We start from the raw sequence: 21333 nt of genomic DNA on the forward strand, positions 1-21333 counted from the left end.
TATAGTAGGCTGTGGATCTTTAAAGTTGAATACAAGTAGTTGAAATGTTAATATATATGTTAATTCTGTGAATGTCAAAGAGATTTCCTTTATTTCACCTATATATGAACTTCCATTTAAAAACATTTTAAATAAAAACAAAACTAAAACACACTGGAAAAAATTTTCCAATTTCTCAATGTTGTAAAAAAGACTGGTGAACATCTTTACACCTCTCTTTTGTGTACATAACTGGTTATTTTCTTACGATGAATTGTTGGTTCAAATTTATAAACATTTTAAGGCATATGATTTCTTTCTGGAGGGCAGTTTGTATTAGCAGTATATAAGAATGCCTATTTTCCTGTGTCCTTTTTAGATTTCATAAATGAACTTTTTTCCTTGTTAAATGAACTATCTACCATCAAAGGTATCTCTCACTTGTCATTAAGAGTAGTGGCTCGGGTAAGTTGTACTGGCCAAGTGGTGGGTATCAGTTTCTGAAGGAAGCCGTTCTTTGTTTTGTTTATCCATTTACTCAGAAAATATGTATTGAGAACTTAGTCTGTGCCCAACACTGGGACCCTGTGAGGACAACACGAAGGTCCCGGGCCTTAAAGCAGTTCATATCCTCATGGGGAGAGGGGAGCTAACGCTGACACTCTGCCTGACTCCCTGTGTGCCAGGCATGGTTGTAAGCAGTTTTCCTGTGTTAACCGCTTGGTAAGCTCCTTTAAGATTGAAGCAAGTCATCGATGAGAGAGTCTTTCCTTTCTGCTCAGAACTAGCGTGGGCGGAACCTGTCTCAGACTTTGTGTGAGTCCCAAAGGGACAGTAGTGTTATTCTGGGGATACCAGGAGCACTAGCATCGTGTTAGCTGCTATCAAGAAAGGTCTGAAACCTAACAGAGGGCTGATTTTCACAAAAGACTTACAAGGATTGGCACAGGTAGGAAAGAGAGGCACCTGGGAGTGCGTAAGTATGTGAGGGCACACGTGGGTGCAGGTGCCTGAGCGGGCGCCTGTGGGTGCGGCATGGGTGAGTTTGAATCCCTGCCCTGCCACTCAGTGGCTCTGTGGCCTTGTGTAAGCTACTTAACCTCACTGTGTCTGTGTCCTCCTCTGTAAGATGGAGGTGCTACATGACCCAATTCAGAGGGTTATTTACTAGGGACTAAATGATTTAATACGTGTAGAATGCCTAGAACATGTCGCCACGTGGTAAGCATTCAGTAAATAAATGTGTACTCTCCTTGTTACTGCTGCTGCTCGTCTGGATTTGGGAGGTCATGTTCTTCAAGGGATGTGTTTCTCTACTCAGGGCAGTTTGCCCCCCTCCCCTGGGCATTTAGCAACGTCTGGAGACACTTTGAGTTCTTACAGCTGGATGTGGAGTAGTCCCGGCATCTTGTGGGTAGAGCCAGGAATGCTGTTGACCGTCCTGCAGTGCACAGGACGGCCCCCGCAACAAAGAATTATCTGACCCAGAATGTGAATGGTGCCGAGGCTGAGAAACTCTAAGAGGAAGGAATCACGATGTGGGGCAAAGAAGAAGAAAATAGGCCTTGATAGTTCAGACTAATCACAGTTTTATGGAGTCTGCTCTGTTATCTTGGTCAGCCTTATAGAAAGATTTACAAATTCTGATTAGCCTGCAAAAAATATTACTTTCCTTTAGAACGTCCTTGTTCTTAGGAGATACATTCTGAAGTATTTAAAGGTGACATCTGCATTTTACTTTCAAGTGATTTAACAACAAAACAACAGAAACGTATATAGACAGAGATAAAGCAGATGTAACCAAATGTTAACAGTTGGTGAGTCTAGGTGATTTGGATGTTAATTTCAACTTTTCTTTTTTTTTTTTTTTTTGAGGAAGATTAGCCCTGAGCTAACTGCTGCCAATCTCCCTCTTTTTGCTGAGGAAGACTGACTCTGAGCTAACATCCGTGCCCATCTTCCTCTACTTCATATGTGGGATGCCTACCACAGCATGGCTCCAGGATCCAAACCGGTGAACCCTGGGCCGCTGAAGTGGAACATGTGCACTTAACCACTGCACCACCAGGCCGGCCCTTCTTTTTTTCTTTAAGATTTTTTTTTTTTCCTTTTTCTCCCCAAAGCCCCCGGTACATAGTTGTGACTTTTTACTTGTGGGTCCTTCTAGTTGTGGCATATGGGATGCCGCCTCAGCATGGCTTGACAAGTGGTGCCATGTCAGCACCCAGGATCTGCCTGCTGAAGCAGAGCATGTGAACTTAACACTCGGCCATGGGGCCAGCCCCTAATTTCAACTTTTCTATAGATTTAAAGTTATTCAAAATAAAAATTGAGTTGGGGCAAGGCATTGCCTTCCTTGTCTGTGTGCAGCATAGACTATCTGGCAGTAGGTACTAATGATGAGAAGTTGTCAGCCAAAAGAGTCAGTGTCCGTTTTAGTTATCAAGACTCTTTTTTTTTTGGTGAGGAAAATTGGCCCTGAGCTAACGTCTATTGCCAGTCTTCTTTTTGCTTAAGGAAGATTGTCAGTGAGCTAACATCTGTGCCAGTCTTCCTCTATTTTATATGTGGGACACCACCACAGCATGGCTTAATGAGCTGTGTGTAGGTCCCCACCCAGGATCCAAACCCACAACCCCCAGGCTGCAAAGTTGGAGCATGCAAACCTAACTGCTACACCACCTGGCTGGCCCCAAGACTTTCAGTGCCTATAGTCGTGTGATCTTTATTTCCCTTTAAGCTTTAAGCTAAATTGACTCTTAATTTTTCATTACTTCTGAGTAGTATTTTTTCTTTGTAAAAACATGCAGTTACTTAACAGTGACTGCACCTGGGTGAGGGGTGTGGGGTTATGGATAATTTTCATTTTCTTATTTGTATATCTATTTTTCTAAGTTTCTGAAATAAATATATATTAGATTTATAAAAAGAAAAAAATTTTAAAGATAAAATATTATTTCCTTTTACACAAAATCCTATTTTTGTTAAAACCATATTTAATTTTACATAGGTATTCGTTTTTGCTGCATCAAGCCTAATTGGGCTTATTAGCACAGAAAAAAATGATAGTAATGAGTGGTTTGCCTGCATATCGTCAGCAAAGTATGACAGGAGAAAAACAGATTGTTTATTCGTTTGAGAGGGAGAAGTAGATGACTTGTTCATCATCTTATTCCCTCCGCACTTCGCAGTCTGCTAGAGTAACGTGTCAGCAGTATAGCTTGTCAAGTAAGCAAATCTCTTGTAATGTTTCATTGTGTAACTCGCCGAAGCATAAATCTCAGTGGGAGTCACAAATTTAAATGGAGACTGCTGTGTTTCTCTTAAAATATTTGTTTCTCTAATTCCATATTTTCCTTAGTAGTCCAGTTGAAACCTGAAACTCATTTCAATAAAAATACTGTTTTCAGTCACCTGAGTCACTAGACACGTTATTGTTAGCTTTGTGGGTACATGCACCCTTATTTTTTTATGAAAATTGAAATTCTTTAGATGTAGTCATTTCTCCAATCCACAAGGAATTGTTAATGGTTACAGGCACGAAAGTGTTTTGTATAGTTAGTTAAGCTGCTCTGTTGGTTTGGATGACAAATTAGAAATACAACACAGAAGAATTAACATGTGAAAGGGGTTGCAGATAGCTTGCTTGTGTTATGGGTGAGCTAATTGATGAGATCTCATATTTCCAACCTATACCATGCTGGTTTTTTCTAACTTTTATTTTGGTTTTATGATCTTAGCAGGGAATTCCCATACGCAAGTTGTTTAGCATCTGAAGAGATCCCTAGCTTTATGATTACAGGGAGAAATAGAAATTCAGCTGTGACATGGAGCCAGAACAGGTACAGGAGAGGGGGAGAAGGTGCAGCTCCCCCCTTCCCTGAACAACTGGTGGCTTATACAATTCCAGTGAGTAAACCAAGATCATTTTTTGGTCCAGTAAGTTTTTATGGCAGCTACTCAATTTAGTCAACATTGTTGATGTTGTATCATGACTCATCACAAACAAAATGGAGTTGGGTGCGGGCAGGAGTCACCGTGAAATCTCAAGTCAAATGAGAAGTGTCAGTTGAGTGGACAGGAGAAAGAATTACTTTTTTTATCATCGTATTTTCTAGATTTGTAGTTTCAAAGTGAGGCATTTTTATTTGGTCACTATAGCTTTTACTTTTGGTATGTTTCCTTTGAAACTATAATCGCTAAGATTACCAGTGAACTAACTGGGAACTCCGCGGGATAGTTTCTGTCTTTACCAGTTGGTTGCCCTTTTCTCTTGGCTCATATAATATACATTCTTTGGGTTCAGCCACGTCTGGCCCAGTCCTTCTTCCCTATGTAGTTCGTTATCTCTTCTTTTGCTTTCATTAGGATTTGATACCCAGCCGTCTGTTTATTTTACTCATTCTTCCTAGCCAATTTCATCCATTTACCTCCTGTTTGCTAATGGCTGTTAAATCTGTAACTACAGCCTAAATTTCTCTTGTGAACTCCATACACGCTTCAGCTGCCTACTGAACTTCTCCGCCTGACTGTCCCATGGCCATTGTAATGGTAATATCATCTCCATCCCAGTCATTCTCTTCTCCTCCTGTATTTTTGTTCTTGGGTAATAGCATCTCCTTTTTCTCAGGCACCCAAACAAGAATTGTGGGATTTATCCTCAATTGTTATATGCAAGTATTCACTAAGTCAATTCTTTCTCCTTAAACATATTTGGTATCAGTCCTTTCAAACTTTATCACTGTAAAAGTTTTAGAAGAAAATAAAGTATACCAAGGGCAAGAGGTCATTGTTGCCAGGAGAAGGACACACGATTAACCCAAAGCAGCCTCACATAGTCAACAGTGTAGGACTTAGCTTTCAGGTCTTAACACTGATGTTCCAGTTAGTTCACTTAGAGATGATAAAATTTGCATCAAATGATACTATATAAAGTCACAGAAGATCACTGTATAATCCAGAATGTCAATTCATTTATCTTTAGTGAGTGTTAACTCATTAGAATGATTTGAATGCTTGTGAGCCCTGTCTAGGAATCTCCTTCCTGGTATGTCAAGGCACCTAAAGAAGTGAATCTGAACAGTGCTCGATTTGGGCATTGAACTTGATTACAATGGTGGGCTGTGGGTGTTTTATTTATTTATTTATTTATTTATTTTAATTATATCACTTTTTTTGGTGAGGAAGAGTGACCCTGAGCTAACATCTGTTGCCAGTCTTCCACTTTTCCTTTTTTTTCCTCCCCAAAGCCCCGCAGTCCATAGTTGTATATCCTAGTTGTAAGTTCGGGATGTGGGCGTTTGAGAGAGCTGTCTCATTCAGGTTGGATGTGACCAGAATGCTTTATATCTTCCAATTATTGCCTCTTTCTCCCCTTGGACATTGCTACATTGCCAAAATTTCTCTCTTATCCCTGCTTTCCTGTAGTGGCCAGTTGATATATTGTTTTAAGGTATTGATTTTGCTAATTAGCCTTTAATCTTAGAGCTCTTCTCAGTTATTAGAAACGTTATTTTCTTTAGCGTAAGGGTTTAATTAGTTCAACTCAAGGGCAGTCTTTGTTTTTACTGAGATATAATTGACATATAACATATTAGTTTCAAGTGTACAACAAAATGATTCAGTGTTTTACGTACAAATTGCAAAATGATCACCACGGTGAGTCTAGTTAACATCCATCACCACATGTAGTTACAAATATTTTTTCTTCTTGTGATGAGAACTTTAAGATCTACTCTCTTAACAGCTTTCAAGTGTCGTGTATGATACAGTGTTATCGTCTGTAGTCGCCATGCTGCTCATTGCATCCCGGGACTTGTTTATGTCGGAACTGGGAGTTTGCACCTTTAGACCACCTTCACCCGTTTCGCCCGCCCCCTGCCATCTGTTCTCTGTGTTGATGAGTTTGGGTTGGTTTTCTTGTTGTTGTTGTTTGATTTTTTAAGATTCTACATATAAGTGAGATCATACAGTATATGTCTTTCTCTGTCTGACTTATTTCACCTAAAATAATGCCCTCAAGTTCCGTCCATGTTATCATAAATGGCAAGATTTCCTTCTATTTTATGACTGAATAATATTCCATTGCGTATATATACATATATATGTGTGTGTGTATGTATATGTATATATATACACCACATCTTCTTTATCCATCCATCCATCGATGGACACTTAGGTTGCTTCCATGTCTTGGCTGTTGTAAATAATGCTGCAGTGAACATGGGGTTGCAGATATCTCTTCAAGTTGGTGTTTTCATTTCCTTCAGATAAATACCCAGAAATAGAATTGCTGGATTATATGGTAGTTCTTTTTGTTTTTTTTTTAAAGAGTGGCCCTGAGCTACATCTGTTGCCAGTCTTCCTCTTTTTTTCCTTCTCTTCAAAGCCCCCCAGTACATAGTTATATATTCTAGTTGTAGGTCCTTCTAGTTCTGCTATGTGGGACGCCACCTCAGCATGGCTTGATGAGTGGTGCTAGGTCTGTGCCCAGGATCCGAACCAGTGAAACCTTGGGCTGCCAAAGCAGAGTGTGTGAACTTAACCACTCGGCCACAGGGCTGGCCCCAGTAGTTCTATTTTTAATTTTTTGAGGAACCTCCATACAGTTTTCCATAATGGCTGTACCAATTTACATTCCCACCAGCTGTGCACAAGGGTCCCTTTTTCTCTACATGCTCATCAACACTTGTTATTTCTTGTCTTTTTAATATTAGTCATTCTGACAGGTGTGAGGTAATATCTCATTGTAGTTTTTTTGCATTTCCCTGATGATGAGTAATGTTGAGCACCTTTTCATGTACCTGTTAGCCATCTGTGTGTCTCCTTTGGAAAAATGCTATTCACATCCTCTGCCCATTTTTCAATTGGATTTTTGGGTTTTTGCTATTGAGTTGTATGAGGTCTTTATATATCTTAAATATTAACTCATTATCAGATACATGATTTACAAATATTTTCTCCCATTTGGTAGGTTGCCTTTTCACTTTCTTGATAGTTTCCTTTGCTGTGCAGAAGCTTTTTAGTTTGATGTAGTCACCTGTGTTTATTTTTGCTTTTGTAGCCTGTGCTTTTGGTGTCAAATCCAAAAAATCATCAACAAGACCCATGTCAATGGGGCTGGCCCCGTGGGCGAGTGGTTAAGTTCACGTGCTCCATTATGGCGGCCCAGGGTTTCGCTGGTTCAGATCCTGGGCACGGACATGGCACCACTTGTCAGGCCACGCTGAGGTGGCATCCCACGTGCCACAACTAGAAGGACCCACAACTAAAGTATACAATATGTACTGGGGGGATTTGGGGAGAAAAAGCAGAAAGGAAAAAAAAGACCCATGTCAAGGAGCTTACTGTCTATGTTTTCTTTGAGGAGTTTTACGGTTTCAGGTCTTAGGTTCAAGTCTTTAATCCATTTTGAGTTCATTTTTGTCTATAGTGTAAGATAGTGGTCTAGTTTTATTCTTTTGCATGTGGCTGTCTAGTTTTCCCAAAACCATTCATTGAAGAGCCTGTCCTTTCCCCACTGTATATTCTTGGCTCCTCTGTCATAAATTAATTGACCATACGTGCATGAGTTTATTTCTGGGCTGTTTAATCTGTTCCATTGATCTGTGTTTTTATGCCAGTACCATGCTGTTTTCAGTACAATAGCTTTGTAATGTAGCTTGAAATCAGGAAGTCTGATGCCTCCAACTTTGTTGTTCTTTCTCAAGATTGTTTTGGCTATTTGGGTCTTTCGTGGTTCCACACAAATTGTAGGATTGCTTGTTCTATTTCTGTGAAAAATGTCATTGGAACTTTGATAGGGATTGCATTGAATCTGTAGATTGCTTTGGGTAGAATGGATATTTTAAAATACTCTTCCAATTTATGAGCACCGAATATCTTTCCATTTATTTGTGTCATCTTTAATTTCTCAGTGGGCAGTCATAATTTCTGAATGATGGATGCTTACTTCTCACCTGGACTTTTGTAATAGCCTGATTACCACTCTTGCCACCAACCTCTACTCTGTTGTCACTCTTGTGCCTGGAACCTTCAGTAGTTCCCACAGCCTCCAAGGTACAGGACAGTCTTTCTGTTATAGCAGACAGAGGCGATCTCCAGCCTACTTTTTACCTCTCCTTTTCCTCAGCCTTGTGCTTCAGCGATACTAAACTACTCAACATTGTTCTGAATATGCAGCACTGTTTCAAGTCTGGGCCTTTTGATGTGTTATTTTATCTCCCTCCACTTTTCTGACTCAAACTCCTTCAAGACTTAGCTCTCTTACTTATTTCAAGTTGTGATTTCCTCAAGCAGAATGACTTTCCTTCCTTATTGAGCCTATCATGGCATATTATGATTATTTGAAGGCACGGGCTATGTTATTTCTTTTAATCTGCAAACACATAGCCCACAGCCTGTACATAGTAGACACTCAAAAGTTTAAACAATGGCTCGTGTCTGAAAGAAGATTGACCCCCCACATTTACTTAGTTGTACGTATATGTTTAGTTAAAAAAAATTTTTTCCTGATTATTAAACTAAGAAAATGTGTAGAAGTAATACATATTCACTGTTGAAAACTTGACAAGAATATAGAAAGGTTAAAAGAATATGTCGTCACCCATCTATTGTTCAGCCTATTTAGTGTAGTTTTTCCATTTTTTTTTCCTTCTGTGTATATATCTATTTGTGAGAATGTCTTTTATTTTTACAGAATTGAGGTTTGACATCAAGTTCAGTAGAGAGTTAAGGCCACCCAGGGAAAGTATAGAAATAATCAACACCGATTTCAAAGCTAAGAAAATGGAAACTTTTAAAGGGGCAGTTCACTTTCTGTGTGCCTCTAGTGGTGATAAAGCTATATTTTGCTGAGCAAAGATACTACGCTATATTCGTTATCACTACTCCTCAAAACACCCTTTGAGGTAGGCCTCATTGTCTCTGTTTCAAAGGTTAAGAATTGATGACAGTAAGTATGCCTGCAAGATCTGCTCCGAGGAACCCTGGGCCCCACAGCGCACAGCAGGAGTTTCACCAATAACAAAGATTAAGGATACATTCGCTGAATATCAAGTGATAAACTGCCCAAGGAATCTGGATTCTTTCAGTGCTTTTATCTGTCTTGGTAGAGAACAAGAATTTTATTGCTTAAAAAAAAGCTTGCAAACCACTGACCTAGCTTACTGAACAAGTTCAATTTTGTATGGTTTCCTTATAAAGCTGGCTAAATGAGACATTACTGTAAAGTACTTTGTCTCTTAATTTTAATCCATGAATTTCTTTTAGAATATGAAAGCTGTAACTTTTATCTCATACTCTATACCAGAATTAATTCTAATTGATCTTGAGTTGAATATTATTTATTAAGTCAACTTTTTTTTTTAAGATTTTATTTTTCCTTTTTCTCCCAAATCTCCCCAGTACATAGTTGTATATTCTAGTTGTGGGTCCTTCTAGCTGTGGCATGCAGGACGCCGCCTCAGTGTGGCCTGACGAGCAGTGCCATGTCCGCACCCAGGATCCGAACCAGCAAAATCTCGGGCCCTCCGCCACGGGGCCGTCCCCTAAATAAATATTTTTGACTGCCGGTTATATGTCAGGCCTTTCTAGGTGCTGTGGCTATAGCGGTTGATAAGATAGACAAGATCCTTGCTTTTGTGGTGCTTATATTCTAGTGGGAGCAGTTAGTTTGACAATAGAAAAATAAACAAGAAATATCAGAGTGATGTTATATTAAGAAAATAAGACAGGTTGATGAAATAGAATTGGGAGTTGCCTGCCTTCTGTTGGATCTCTGGAGAAAGCCTCTTTGAGAGATGACAGTGGGGCTGAGACCTGAGCAGTACTAAGGAGCCAGCTGAGGGCAGATATTAAAAATGGAAACCATAGAGGGGCTGGCCCCATGGCCGAGTGGTTAAGTTCGCGTGCTCCGCTGCAGGCAGCCCAGTGTTTCGTTGGTTCGAATCCTGGGCGTGGACATGGCACTGCTCATCAAACCACGCTGAGGCAGTGTCCCACATGCCACAACTAGAAGGACCCACAATGAAGAATATACAACTATGTACCGGAGGGCTTTGGGGAATAAAAGGAAAAAAATAAAATCTTAAAAAAAGAAAAAAATGGAAACCATGGAGAAATTAAAAGACATTAGAATTTAAATGTATATCAAACCTGGGGGGTGGGAACATAACTTTCTCAGTTCAGAATTTAATAGTAATGATCACAAAGGAAAAGCTTGTCATATTTGACAGGATAAAACTTATGGACGTCTGAATTTAAAAAAAACCCACCCTGTAATATTGTGTGGCAAACAATTCTGAAAAAAATTTTTAGCACAAAAAATATGCACAGGATTAGGAATTTATCAGGGGCTGGCCTAGTGGCACAGCGGTTAAGTGCGCACGTTCCACTTCGGCAGCCCAGGGTTCGCTGGTTCGGATCCCGGGTGTGGACATGGCACCACTTGGCAAGCTGTGCTGTGGTAGGCGTCCCACATATAAAGTAGAGGAAGATGGGCACGGATGTTAACTCAGGGCCAGTCTTCCTCAGCAAAAAGAGGAGGATTGGCAGCAGATGTTAGCTGAGGACTAATCTTCCTCAAAAAAAAAAAAGAAAAAGAACTTATTAAAAAATCACACAGATTAATAAGGAAAATATAAAACTCAATAGCAAAATGACAAAGAAGCATGACAAGGCAATTCCAGCAGAGACTATATAATTCACAGACATCACTAGAAATGAAAAAAACACAAGTGAGGAATCATTATTTTAATCTACTAAATTAGCTTAAACTTCTTTTCTTTTACTAACATCCTATACTGGAAAAGCACAATGCAGTCGGCATCCTCATAAATTGCTCATGACTCTAGAAATTAGTACAGTTTGCTTTTGAAAAGCAGTTTGGTAATGTGTACCAAAATCCATATAAATATCTCTATTTCTTGTCCCATAATTTCACCTCTGGGAATTTATTTTAAACAAAAAACAAAGTATGGGGGAAAATAAACATTTACACCAAAACATACCTCACATTATATTTGTAGAGGCTTGGTAGCATCCCAGTGTCTGACAGTGGGGAGATGTTTGCGTAAATCGGGAAACGTCCGCTCAATGGCATGTTATACAGACAGGAAAAGAATGGCTGTAACAGCTGCAGTAGCATAAAGAAAGGCTTTGACACAGTGGGAAATGACAGAGCAGCGTGCAAAATTGTCCATATAGTCTTTGTAATTGTTTTTTCAGAGGTGCATGAAAAAAAAATGAATCAAAGATATACACCAAAATGTTAGCAATGGTATGTTAGAGTTGTGGGATAAAAATTTTAACTGATACATCTTAGAAGAAAATAAACTTTTCTCTGAAAACTTACTTGAAACCTAAATGACAGAAAATGAAGAAAGTGACCCTCTGTTCATCTTTCCACAAAAGAGCTTTGAAGGTACAATCGTGTGGGAGAGCCAAGACCTCCAAGGCCTTGTGTCAAGAAATCTCCACAAAGTGACAGTAAATGATGGAGGGGGAGTTCTCAGAGTCATTACAGTAAGTCATTCCCTTTTGTTAAGGTTGTTTGGCACTCTTTAGCATTTTTTAATATATGAAAGTGTTTTTAAATTTACTTGTACACCAATCCAGGTAATAGGGAACAACAATGTTTTAGATTTATGTTTTAGAACGTATGCAGTAGGAAATGTTGAGTCACCATAGCAAAGATGAAAAACTCAAATGGTCTATGATTTGTAACTCCATTAGTAAATATACGGTTTTGCCTTAAGATTGATGCTTTTAAAAAAGTGTGGTGTTTTATTTCTCAATAGTTTTTATTCTTTAAGAACACTTGCTCAGTAGTATTCAAAATAAAAGATTGTTTGCTTTCGTTTATAGTGCTGCGATTGCTGCCTCTCATAATTTTCATTTATTCAAATATGCTTCAAATTTAAAACAGTCTAACAAGTAAATTTCTCAAGGTAAATGTAGACTGATAAAGAAGGTTTAAGCAAACTTAAAATGACAAACTATAAATCAACAAATCGTGTGTGTGGTTGTGTCATAGACACAATCTTCCATTCTTTTTGATGCTCTAATGATTAGGAAGGCACTTGGCATTTAAATTCATAAGCTTAGTATATTTTCATTAAATATTAATCTTATTCACATGAATTAATGCCTGAATTTGGAATGAATGTCATGTGGTGTGTTATTACACGTTCAGAAAACATTTACTGCACACCTGTTGTAAGCCAGGCACAGTGGTGGGAAAATAGTCCCCTTTCTGGCCCACAGTGGAACTTACAGTCCGGTGAGGAATAAAGACGTTCAGCAACCAGACCCACACATTCATATGTAATTACAAACTTAGCCTTGTTGGCCATGTTTAGGATTTCATCCTTTATTATGAAAAGTCCTGTGTTTAAGATAGAATGTTTTATGGAATTTATAGTTTTTTTCCTTATTTTCAAGGCAAGTGCCTTAAATATCTTGCTTCCTTTTCTGTCTTTGAAACTTGAAAATATCAAAAATGTGCCAGAATTCTATAGTTTTGAGTTGGTTACACAGAAGGAAACCAGTTTACTTCTGAGTTGAGGACTAAGTTCAAATATAAAGACTCAGTGATCTGCTCTGGGTAAATACAGTTGTAGAGGGCTACAGAAGCTGAAACACTCTGCTAACCTGAAGAAAAAGGCAGGTAACTTAGGAGCCTGCCCTAAGAACCCCATGTGCAAATGAAGGTTTTCATCGTAAATATATAGAGCTGAAAGTGTTCCTGAGTCTGGCTCCCTGACCAGCAAGTGAGAATGTCAGAACATTTTAAAAACCAAAATAAAAAGCCAAGCTGTGACCTTTTAGATAGAAGTTAATAGACAAAAAGTACTATCAAGTTCTAAAGAACCCAAAATAATATATAGAATATACAATAAAATAAAGAGTATACAACCTTTTGTATTCCAACTTTCATTTGGAATACAAAATCTCCAAGCATTCACTTTTAGAAATTTCCTGCACATTCAGCTACAAACTGTATTTTAAATTGAGTAAGTTACAGTCACTTCAGAGCACTCTCTCTCTGCTGGCCTTAGAGCATTGCTTGTACAGAACAGCTCTGCTGAGAAGATCTGTTCAAAAGAGGAACAGCCAAGCTGTGGCCCTCTGGAGAGCTGAGAGTGTGCAGGAAGTGCTGTGAGCGTGCTGGAGCGTAACTGTGACAGTCTGTCTGCTCACAGCAGCCACATTGGTGTGCAACACACAGCGGAGGAACACTTCACTTTGAGTAAGGGCGTTGGGTATTTTGTGAGATGAAGAGAGAGAAATCTCTAGTAATAAAGATCCTCCAATCCTAAAAGGTGGAAAGGACCCTTGTTGGCTGTTGGCACAATAGTCTCTAGGCACCTTCAATGACATCAGTAATAGTAGGGCGCTGTCTGAACTGTTTATTCAGAGGGGCTTTTCTCTGCCCGGTAACCTAACTTTAAAATGTGCCTAGCTGTATTGGAACTTAGGGGAATTTTCAGTCTCCAAGAAATCAAAGGTAATAATAACTTTTTTTTTAAGTGATAGGGTTGGGATGTAAAATAAAATTGGTTTGGTTTTTGTACTATTATGGTAGCAAATTCAAGAATGCATGATTCTATGTACGTCAGCTGGAGTTCTGAGCACTGTATGGCCTGCTGTGTATATGTGATCTTTAATATTGCAATCAGATGACAAAAATAGAATACTGATGTTGTCCTGATAGTGTAAGTCTATGCACCAGCATCTTGGATGGATTTATCTGCTGTAGAGTAATAGGCTGAATTTTGCCACATCGATTTTATAATGTAAGGAATGTATTTGTACTAATGGAACATTGAGTGCTTCGGTTCTCCTCTCTTTCAGGCGGGGGAGGGTGCACTGCCTCCTGGATTCGTGGAAGGCGTGGAGGGAGTTGCAGGGGGTTTTATTTACACCATTCAGGGTGAGTCGGCTTGTCGAAAGTTGAAAAGCGTCCTGACTCTCACGTACCTAATCTTACCCTATACTTTGACATAAAAGGTGATTTTTTTTTTGTCATTTACAAAAGAAGCTTTATTGATATATAATTCACACGCCATTCAACTGACTCTTTTAAATTGTTTAATTAAATGTTTTTTAGTATATTCAAAGTTCTACAGCCATCTGCTCTAATTCCAGACCATCTCATTCCAGAAAGAAACCTCATCCCTGTTAGCAGTCCTCATTCTTCCCTCCCCCAGTCCCTAACAACCAGTAAGCTACTTACTGTACTTTTCTGACTTTAAATGTAAGGATTTGTTTCTGGGCTCTCAAATCTATTCTGTTGATCTGTATGTCTGTCCTTATACCAGTACTACACCATCTTGATTATGTACCTTTGCAGTAAGGTTTGAAATTGGGAAGTGCGAGTCCTCCAGCTTCGTTCTTTTTCAAGATTGTTTTGGCTATTCTAAGTCCCTTGCATTTCCTTACAAATTGTAGGATCAGCTTGTCAATTTCTGCAAAAAACCCAGCTGGGATTTTGAAAGAGGTTGCATTAAATATGTAGATCATTTTGGGGAGTGTTGCCATGTTAACAATATTCTCTGATCCATGAACAGGAGAAGTCTTTCCATTTATTTGTCTTATTAAATTTCTTTCAATGATGTTTTGTGGTTTTCAGAGTACATCTTACACTTGTTTGGTTAAATTTTTTCTTAAATGTGTATTCTTTTTGATGCTGTTATCAGTGGAGTTGTTTTATTTCCAGATTGTTCATTGCTAATGTATAGAAATAGAATTGATTTTTGCATATCAATCTTGTATGCCGCAACCTTGCTGAACTCATTGATTAGTTAATAGTTATGTATAATAGGTGCCTTAGGATTTTCTGTATATAAGATTAAGTCTTCTGAGAACAAAGATACTTTTACTTCTTCCTTTCCAATCTTGATTCCTTTTGTTTCTTTTTCTTGTCTAATAGTCCTGGCTAGAAGGTTCAGTACAGTGTTGAGTAGAAGTGGTGAGAGCAGACATCCTTGTCTTGTTCCTGGTCTTAGAAAGAAAGTGTCCAATCTTTCACCATAAAGCTGATCCTAAAAAATTAGTGACTTTGGACTTTCTTGGCCCTATGTGGCTGTGGCTTTTGCTGTCCCTACAGCCAGGTTAGGGTTAGGGTTTCTGCAAAACTACTAGACCATGGCCTTGTAGCTGCACTGGGCTTAGTGCTGCTTATCGGTCAGAAGGGAAGAACCCTTTGTTTTTCTGACCCACACATGGTATATTTTGACTTCTCTATCTGTCCCTCTGTTGGAGATGGTTCAGTGGACTCAGCTCTCCCTCCCGCTTCATATATACTCTCTCCTCATAATGTGAATATTTAAATGTAAGGTCTCTATCTTATGGACTACAGTTTTTTAAATGCTTTTCCTAATATATCTTATTTGAAGGATGAGTTTGTTGGGAGTCCTTTAAAAGTTAGGGTCAGAGGCATTAGCTTAAAAATTTCTTTAAAACTCTAGAGGGAATTTGTTATGATAGGAATAGAAGTGGCTGTGTTTGTATTCTTGGGTGATATTTGCTTAAATATCCACATCTATGAGTTCCCGAGAATTCTATGTCAGTGATCTTTAAGAAAGAAAACTAGGGGCTGGCCCAGTGGCATAGTGGTTAAGTTCAGTGCACTCTGCTTCAGTGGCCTGGGGTTTGCAGGTTTGGATCCTGGGCATGTACCTACATACTGCTCATCGAGCCATGCTGTGTCAGTGTCCTGCATACAAAATAGAGGAAGATTGACACAGATGTTAGCTCAGGGACAATCTTCCTCACCAAAAAAAAAAAAAAGAAAGAAAAACTATTGTTGATGCAATTGCTGTGTGACCTGTCTTGAGCATCACTTATGGAGCAAAGATGCCCAGTGGTGCTTCTGTCTGACCTCTCGAAGTTCTGCAGACCATGGATTCCTGTAAAAGAATTAGGACCAAGCTTCCTTGAAGGCTTTCAGTGACTGGGGAAAGCAGAGGCCATATTCTTAGAGGCAAGTCTTCAGGGGACTCCCTTGATAGTGCAGTCTTGGGGATGGGACACCCCTCTCTTTGAGGCCACTGCATGTAGTTTGAGGATGCAAATGGACTATGGCTTTTTTTCTTTTAATTTCTAACATCTTTATTTATACAGTGTTTCCTCATAGAAGCATTTATATTCTTACATCACCCCTAAGGGTAGGCTGGAGCAGGAACATAGCCTTTGCCCACCAAACTTGCCATTAGAAATAGAGATGAAAGATTTAGGGATCCTTAATTCTAGTCCAGAGATTTTTCATGAAACAATGAGACCACTCTGCCGAGGAAGGTATCAGCCTAGCTCCGAAAGGCTAGCTAATGGTTCAGCACTGGGGAAAACTCAGATAAGGAGGCCAGGCCAGTTTCCGAAAGCAGCTTGCAGTTGGGGACCAGGTACAGGTGTAACACACCATCTGACTTTAATGTCTAGCAGCTTCCTTTCTTTTGCCAGCTAATTTAAGTACCATCAGGAGTCTTTAAAAACTAGTTTGAGGGGCCCTTGAGACTTCTGGCACTAAACTGTTCTACAGGGAGCAGCTCCTGTACCCTGAACAAGGGTTTGTCATAATTTTTCTCTCAAGGAAGCTAAAGGAATAAGGTTTGGGTGAGGAAAATTCCTTTCAAACAAGAATGAAATAACTAAGTTTTAGGCTAAAAGAATTAAAATGGATAGATTATCTTCTCATGTACTGGATATATCTGAAAATCTAAGCATAACTTAATTTTTTTTAAGATTTTATTTTTCCTTTTTCTCCTAAAGCCCCCCAGTACATAGTTGTGTCTTTTTAGTTGTGGGTCCTTCTAGTTGTGGCATGTGGGAACACCGCCTCAGCATGGCTTGATGAGCAGTGCCATGTTTGCACCCAGGATTCGAACCAGCAAAACCCTGGGCTGCCAAAGCAGAGCGCACAAACTTAACCACTCGGCCACGGGGCTGACCCTCTAAATTAATTTTTTTAAATCTGAGCATCTGAGTGCTCTTCAGGAGAATGATGTAGTAACAAGTTCTCAGTTTTGTTGGGCATTAGCACCTCAGGCTTCAGTGAAAATCTTCAGGATTGGAGCTCAGATAGCTGTATTTATTTAACAAGCTCCCTAGATAGAGTCGACGCCTCCAAAGTTGGAGAAGCTATAAACCATACGATTCTTTTAAATAGAATGTAAACAGATCGTCGATTTAAAACACATGGATAGATTACTTCATACTGATATTTTTCAGTTACAGGCAGTATAAAACAAAATGTGTAATTTGTTAATCTAAACAGACTGTATTTCATTTCTGTTCTCATTTTGTTTCCAACCATTTTCCTGTCACTACAATTTTATAACACTTTCCCTTTCTTTCAAGTGTTAAATTGTTTATATTTCTCGTTATCTTTAAATTAAAGTAAAAGGATATTACAGTAGAATGTAAGAGCTGAAAGGGACCTGAGGTCCTTTAGTCCTGTGCTTCTCAAAGAGTAGGCTGTGGTCCACTGGCATCAGGGTTAAAGGAAGACACAGGTTAAAAACACAGATTCCTGGGCCCCACCCCAGGCCTGCTGAGTCTTTAGGCTTGGGGTCCAGAAGTCTGTATTTCAGTAGGCGTTCCTGAGAACCACTGATTTAGTCCAGCTCCTCCTTTTACACATGAGAATCCTGAGGCCCAGAGACTTGTAAATTGTCGCACGTCTCACAGATAGTAGCAGAGGCAGAAATCAGATACAGGTCTTCAGATTCCATCCCCTAGTCTTTCCATTTGCAATTACAAGAAGTACAGTGCTAAACTACGTGTTAGTTTTCTTTCCTCACCCCTCAGCCACTTATTTTTTCTTTTTCAGAATTTTTCTCGGTTTGATTGAGGCATGTGAGAAAATCCTGCCCTTGTGAAAGAATTGCTGCCTTAAATCCATAAAATCTGAGGACAGTCCCTGCACAAATGTGACAAACGATTCATTAGCTTGTAAGGTGGTAAATAAAATGTCTTCTAAGCACAGAAGTACCATAAACACATCAACAATAGGAGGCCGGCCCCGTGGCCCAGTGGTTAAGTTCGTGTGCTCTGCTGTGGCGGCCCAGGGTTTCACCAGTTCGGATCCTGGGTGCAGACATGGCACCGTTTATCAGGCTATGCTGAGGCGTCGTCCCACATGCCACAACCAGAAGGACCCACAACTAAAACATACAACTATGTACTCGGGGGCTTTGGGAGAAAAAGGAAAAAATAAAATCTTTAAAAAAAAAAAAAATAGAGGGCTATAAGAAACACCCATATACTTATTGCTCAGAATTAACAGATGTTTACATTTTGTCATATTTGCTTCCTTTTTTTTTTTTTTTAAAGAAATAAAGCATTACAGATGCAGGTGAAGCCCCCTCCCTTCTTGTTCTCCCTGGTCCTGTTCCTCTCTCTTCCCCTCGGAGAGGGTACTGCTGTCCTGAAATTCCTGTGTGCCCTTCTCATTCTTATTTTTCTACCTTCTACTACATATGTACCTATCTTTAAATACATATGGTTTTGATCAGAGTCTTTTATAATTGATTTTTATAATTGATCTGCGGTATCATATTGTTTATAGCAATTAGCAGTATACTTTCTCTCATTCAGTGTTATTTTTCAGTGCCATTCCTCTTAACGTGCAAGATCAAGTTAATTTTTTTAACTACTGTATTGCATTACATGAATATACCACAGTTTAGCTGTTCTTCTATCAGTGGGCATTTAAATTGGTTCCATTTTTTCACTGTTACAAACAATGCTGCAATGAATATCTTTGTAAACATGTAAAATAATATCTCTAGGGGTTTATGTACTAGTGGACTTAATGAGTCAGCTGGTACACACACGTTTGGCCTAACTAGATATTGCTGAATTGCTCTCCAAAGTGAGTGTATCCTTTTATCCTCCCACTAGCAATGTATGAGAGTTCCCGTTTTCCCACCTCAGAGTTCCTAACACACTTGTATTTCTGTCAGGTTACCTTGGGAAAAGCGTTTTAGTGTACATAATGTTACAGGTTCTGGCTCTTAAGTTTGCAATAGCATTTTTCTCCAACTTTGACCTTTTCCTTTTTAGAAGGTGATGCTCTCTTACAAAACCTGCATTCTCGCCCTCAAAGACTTATTGATCATATAAGTAATCTCCATGAGGAGGATGCCTTACTGAAGGAGGAAAGCAGTATCTATGATGATATTGTTTTTGTGGATGTTGTGGACACTTATCGAAATGTTCCTGCAAAGTTACTGAACTTCTATAGATGGTAGGTTGTAAAAACTGTTGGGTAGTTAGAATTTGTTTTATTGTTCTTTCGATGTAGAAACAATTTATCAACATCAAACCACTGAGTTGTTTTAAAAAACAAACGAACCTAAGACGCCTGACCACCTGGGATATGATCTGTTGTATCCTGCTTTGTGAGGACTGACCTTCTAAAATGCTGCTGCTTCCTTATTTAGATTAGCAGATCCATAATGAGAATAACATTAATCTATTAGAAACAAACAAGGCAAAAATGGATTCATTTTGAGTCATCCCATTCACTTTGAGTTATTGCCATGGTTGTCTCAAGCCAACATTAGATGCAAATCAATGAGTTTGAAAATGGCCCATTTTCAGTTGTATTCATACCCACCTACATAAACCCCCCAGTTATAGTCACTTGCAACCAGCTTTCTTCTGAATTCTGTTCAACTGAACATCCACATTATATTTCCATTCTCTGCTCCACTCATTTAAAAACTACTTGCCCTAATTCCAGAACTTTTATATAAGATGAAATTCAACAACCCTTAGAGTCTGTCATATTTATAACTTCCCAGACCCTCCAGTATTTCTTGGATGTTAGTTGGAATTCCTACCATTATAACAATAATAGCAACAATAACAATAGTAACTGTTACTACTATTATGTATGTGTACTTGTTCATATTATCAGTTACTCCAGGATCCCATAATTTGCTTCTGAGCCTCCTGATACTGTCTACCCTCACTGTAGACCTAAAACCTTCAACTCTGTCTCCGTCTAGACTAAACCTATAAAGTGCATTCACATCTTTGTCTTTTAAAACTATCAGTGAGCTTGTTTCTTGGTGAGCCCAAGTCTGTCCCTTTCTTTTCTTCTCTGTTGTCCTGGACAGAGTGGGCAATTAACGAGTACTTGATGGATGTGGATCCCTGGTCCTGAGGGACAGACGATCTAATTAGTTTACGGAAGGTAACGTTTCATAGCTGGGGCAAGTTAATATAATTTTGCAGTCATCTTGTGGGTAAGTGCAGATATAAATAAGAGTTGGAAATCTGGGTGTGCCTAGAATGCCAGGATTAAGTTTGGACAGCTGTAGTAAGAAAAAGCAGCTTCTTTTAGCTCAAGGCCACTAATGGGGGGTTCCTGTTGTAAATGGGGCCAAAGCAAGGATGTAAAGAGGTGAGGAGTGGGAATGGAGGTCCAGAAAATGGGAAATCAGGACTGTGGAGTTCATGGACTTGCTACAGGGAGCTGATTTTCAGTTGTGGAATTTCAATTTAGTTTAGATTTACCTTCAGTTTGTTTTATTTTCTCTACTTCTTGCATATCTCTGAGATCTTAGCCTCTCCCCTCAGTCCCTACTGCCACTGTCTATTTGGGGCCATTATCCCTGCCTGGGTTACCTCAGTGACCTAAAAGGGCTGTGCTTTGGGACCTGCTTCCCAATAGCCTAGCTCACTCATCTGCCCTCCACACCGTAACTGAAAGCTTCATTATTCATTCTTCTTCATTCAGCTGATGCATCAGTGACTTCCAGGTCCTTTACCACAAAAGTTTATTCCTAATTAGCAAATAAATATTATATGCCTCATGCTGTTAATGAGAAATAAACTTTAGAAGCACAGGGCTATGCTATTTGGTGTGGACCCATTGTTAAATTCACCGTTCTTTGACCTAATGAAACTTTCTCCAGATTTCTGTCATCTGACTGGTTCCCTAGCAAGACTCTGGGTTTTTTAACAAAGATGTACAGAGATTGTCAATGTCAAATGAAGGAATCAATTTAGTCTCTAGTTGCCATTATGTAATTTTTTATGTCTAGATAAATGAAATCATTCTCCCATGCCTTCCAAAAGGTCGTCTATAATAGTTTAATTGCTGGAAATTGTGTCCAAGGGAAAATGTGTTTCACTGTTATAACTCAGTTTTTTAACCCATAAAATATCTGCCTGTGACGTAAACAGTAGCCTGGAATGCATCCTGTTGCAAACAGTGTTCTACGGGTGACCAGCTGTGACGCCGCCCCCTCATCCTGGGCCTCCCTTATTAAGTGCACGGGAGCAGGGTTCCAGCGTTTGCTAACGTGGCGCGCCTGGCCTGAGCACTGCCTAGGAAGCATT

The 21333-nt window shown here is 39.3% G+C and overlaps 1 protein-coding gene across 3 annotated transcripts in view; it reads left to right on the forward strand.

The window, feature by feature from the left end:
• The window catches only part of B3GALNT2 (beta-1,3-N-acetylgalactosaminyltransferase 2), a 50962-nt gene that overhangs the window by 22497 nt on the left and 7132 nt on the right, over window positions 1–21333 (forward strand). For 2 of the 3 annotated variants that reach the window (XM_070568593.1, XM_070568598.1), the window contains exons 6-8: window positions 11392–11502; window positions 13834–13912; window positions 19045–19228. In XM_070568593.1, coding sequence (XP_070424694.1) covers window positions 11392–11502; window positions 13834–13912; window positions 19045–19228 — 374 coding nt within the window. Of the gene's footprint in view, window positions 1–11391; window positions 11503–13833; window positions 13913–17809; window positions 17976–19044; window positions 19229–21333 lie in introns of those variants that run through there. The other variant, XM_070568606.1, reaches the window with a different exon arrangement.

The sequence above is a fragment of the Equus przewalskii genome, chromosome 1, assembly GCF_037783145.1.
Source record: "Equus przewalskii isolate Varuska chromosome 1, EquPr2, whole genome shotgun sequence".
NCBI classification, from domain to species: domain Eukaryota; kingdom Metazoa; phylum Chordata; class Mammalia; order Perissodactyla; family Equidae; genus Equus; species Equus przewalskii.